The 3303-nt window shown below is 30.4% G+C and overlaps 1 protein-coding gene across 2 annotated transcripts; it reads right to left on the minus strand.

The window, feature by feature from the left end:
• Nucleotides 1-434: 434 nt before the first annotated feature.
• On the minus strand, nt 435-1415 carry LOC129290211 (pre-mRNA-processing factor 39-2-like). Of its 2 annotated transcripts, XM_054926929.1 has the most exons (3): nt 1089-1415; nt 861-910; nt 435-748 (listed from the first exon to the last, which is right to left on the minus strand). In XM_054926929.1, the coding sequence occupies exons 1-3, from the start codon at nt 1242-1244 to the stop codon at nt 721-723; spliced, it is 234 nt and encodes a 77-aa protein (XP_054782904.1). In that variant the 5' UTR covers nt 1245-1415; the 3' UTR covers nt 435-720. The 2 variants fall into 2 exon arrangements, with proteins under 2 accessions (XP_054782904.1, XP_054782903.1); XM_054926928.1 differs by lacking the exon at nt 861-910.
• Between the last annotated feature and the right edge of the window lie 1888 nt (nt 1416-3303).

Consider the following 3303-nt stretch of genomic DNA (forward strand, 5'->3'; position numbering starts at 1 on the left):
TTAAATAGTCCTACCTTTTCTAACCTGTCCTTTATCAAAGCAATGTTGGCAGCTTGCAATATCTTAGCTTTATTAGACCAGACATTACCTTTATAGTTAATCATGTATGTCAATTTATGCACCAACCCAAAGAAACCCATTGGACTACTGTTAAACACAAACTCAGATACTTGCGTGGTACCACCCATTTTGCTTGACACATTCATCCATTTACTGTTATTTCAGCAACATTATCTCATCATCGTGCAAGGCGTTCTTGATTTAGCTTACAAATCACTTACATTTCCTACCAGGTGAGGATGTTTGATAAGGTATCCACCATATCAGCCTAAATCAGAGACATCAGATAATAAAAAGACCAGAGTTTTCCCCCCTCTAAATGAGCATTAAGCAATTTGTAAAGAAAAAAAAATTACAAAAAGGGGGGCTTTCAATACTATTTTATGATGTTGTAACTTGTAAGTAAACTCTTTATTTATATTCCAGATCACTTTTTGTCATTTATCGGACCCATCTTAGGAACACTAAATTATAACAATAATTCGATGCAAAGGTTGATCAGCATGAAACTCAATCAACAAAATGCATATCACAAAGATGATACCTTTAACAAAATTTCTGTTGCTCTTTCCAACTAATACTTTTCAATTTCTCTTCCTCCCTTAGTTTCCATGAAATCCACATAACGCATCCAGTATTTAGGGTAGTTGGCACAAACAACTAAGCACCTCTCATAAAGTTTTGCAGCCTGAGATCAATCAAGGAAATAGAAAATTAAGAAAAGCTCAGACTACCTAAGGGGAAAAGGCAACAGTTAACTGGTAAAGTTTCTTTATTGGAAATACTGTGTAGAACAATACCCAATCAAAATCCCCTTGCTTCCAGATAATGGTGCCAATTCTGTAATTGACTGGCATCAAAGTGGCATGATGTGAAAGTAAGACAGTCGAATATTAGCCTTAAAAGAACTAATTTTCAAATCCAACTGGCAAGCATTATGATATAGCTACTCTCACAAATATAACCAGAATACTGAACCAATGGCAGCCAGCAGCAGTTGGGGAGAGGACGAGAATGAGGTGACTTACTTGAGCTGCTGAGGTGAAGGCAAAGCTTGCAAAAAGGTGAATGCCGAATGATAAAGCTGAAACTAAAGTTGAAATCTCTTGCAGTCTTACTCGACTTAGGCCATCACGTGAAGTCACGAACAGAGGAGGGAGATGGCTGAAAGAAGCACTAGGCATAGGTGACTAGCTGTGGCTGGCGATTGGCAAAGGAAAACTCCGAACAAATGAGAAGTAAAGTAGATGAGACTAGAGAGTAGAGAGGATGAGAGGTAGCTTGGTCAGGTGTGAGGGTCAGTTGCTTTTGCTCTGTTAGGGTACGGGGGTCAAGCGCACAGCCATGGGTTGAAGGCTTCACTTCAGTGGCCTTGGCTTTCTCAGTTTTGAATTTTTTTTTTAAATCATCACCCCAGGCCTAACTGAAGAATTGAAAAATTATATTTAAAAAAATAATTATTATAAATAGGCGGATACGGGCCACCTGTTGCCTTACTTATTACCCGCCATTTTTGATATGTGGGTATATGCTTGCCCATACCCGTTTTTTTTTTTTTAGAGAATGGGTATGGGTTGACCTATTTTAGTAAAGGTCAAGTAGGTATATGAGTAAATTGCACACCTCTACTAGTAGGATATTTGTAAGAAGTGCTAGCCTTGTGTGCAAACCAATGTAAGTGGAAAAGAGGGATGAATATTCATGAATATCATATTCACACGTGTTTCATGGCTTCTAGTAGCGTTTAATTATTTCATGGCTTTAAGTCACACTTATTGATGACTTACCCTCGTAGACTGTGTATCTACATTTGTTAATCATTCTGATTAAGTCCCATAAATTTTGAAAAATTTTATTTTTAAATTTATTCTAATAAATAAATTATTGTTTAATTGTATATGATCTTATATGGTAAATTTCCTCCTAGATTGGATTTAAAAATTTATTATTTTATATTAGTTATTTATAAATTTTTTCTTGATTGTATCATCATTCAAATTCTTTTTGTATATTTTTATTAATTGTGCAATTCTTGATAACATATAAAATTTCAAAATTATTGGTTTATTTCACGATTATGTTGTTGAGCAACTTTGTCATTTATTGGTAATTATAATATGTGATTTAATATTTTATTGATTTATTTTAAACCAAATTTTATTAATTACTATTTTTACATGTTTTATCTATAATGTTGATCGTGATGCTAGTCACCAAAAATATTTTTGGTCTCAGATAATGTAATTGACCTTACACCTTTTGATAATCATTAAGGGGCTCTATTGCTTTTTGGATGACACAAGCACACTTCAATCATTTATTTTAATATAAATATTCATTATATTATACAGTGGTAATTCGTTTAATGGATTGATTGGCTGGTTTCATTATTGTAAGAATTTTAGGAGATTTAAATTATAGAGGAGACTCTGCCAAAATTTTTACAAACATTGAAGATTTTACTAACTTTATAATCACATAAAAATTATATATTGACAATTTAGCTTAATTTTTGGTCAACTAAGGCTTATGAAATGTGAGGTTATCTCATATTTTGTGTCAATTATACCCTTGATATTAAAGTGTAACAGATATTGTTGATTGACTTATGATTCATTTATAACCTCTAAGCCTTCTAGTTAGAGGTTTCTACCAGAGTGCAAAGTTGTAGAATGTATTTTATATTATTTACATTATTTGCTTAAATCTCTAAACATGCTTTTGATGTAGTGTGTGTTTAGTTTTCAATTTGCTAAAAGTCAGTTTGATAAAAGTTTATTTAACAAAAATTAATTTGGTAAAAGTCAGTTATTGTAATGAAATTTATGTTTGGATATATTTGTTTAAAAGTTAGTTTGACAAACTGAAAGTTGTTTGGATTAAAAAAATTATTCTTTTAAAATATATTTTTTAATATGTAATGAACAAAAAGGATATTAATTTATAATAATTTATAATTTTTAGTATACAAATATAATATATTGGAAATGTTTAAAATATGTGAAAGAAATTTAAAATAACATAAAATTTAAAATGTTAAATAATAAGAAAAAAATATAAAATTTAATTCTAGAAAACATTTATGTAATAAATAGTTAAATATTCATTAATATTGAATAATTACATGATTAACAGTTTGATCTATAATATACAATCTAATTTCTAATATAAATTTAATTTTGCAAAAATTGTGTAATAAATAGTTCATTCCTTCATGTTACATTAATCTGATATTTCAAAAAT

This window comes from Prosopis cineraria, unplaced genomic scaffold (assembly GCF_029017545.1).
Source record: "Prosopis cineraria cultivar Desert tree isolate PC_DT_omini unplaced genomic scaffold, ASM2901754v1 PC13, whole genome shotgun sequence".
NCBI lineage: Eukaryota > Viridiplantae > Streptophyta > Magnoliopsida > Fabales > Fabaceae > Prosopis > Prosopis cineraria.

Excerpts from the sequence above, each read along its gene's own strand:
- LOC129290211 (XM_054926928.1), bottom strand. The coding sequence starts at position 1,244 with ATGCCTAGTGCTTCTTTCAGCCATCTCCCTCCTCTGTTCGTGACTTCA. Across the intron at positions 749-1,088 it reads CCTTCACCTCAGCAGCTCAA|GCTGCAAAACTTTATGAGAG; the intron begins GTAAGTCACCTC and ends GATTGATCTCAG.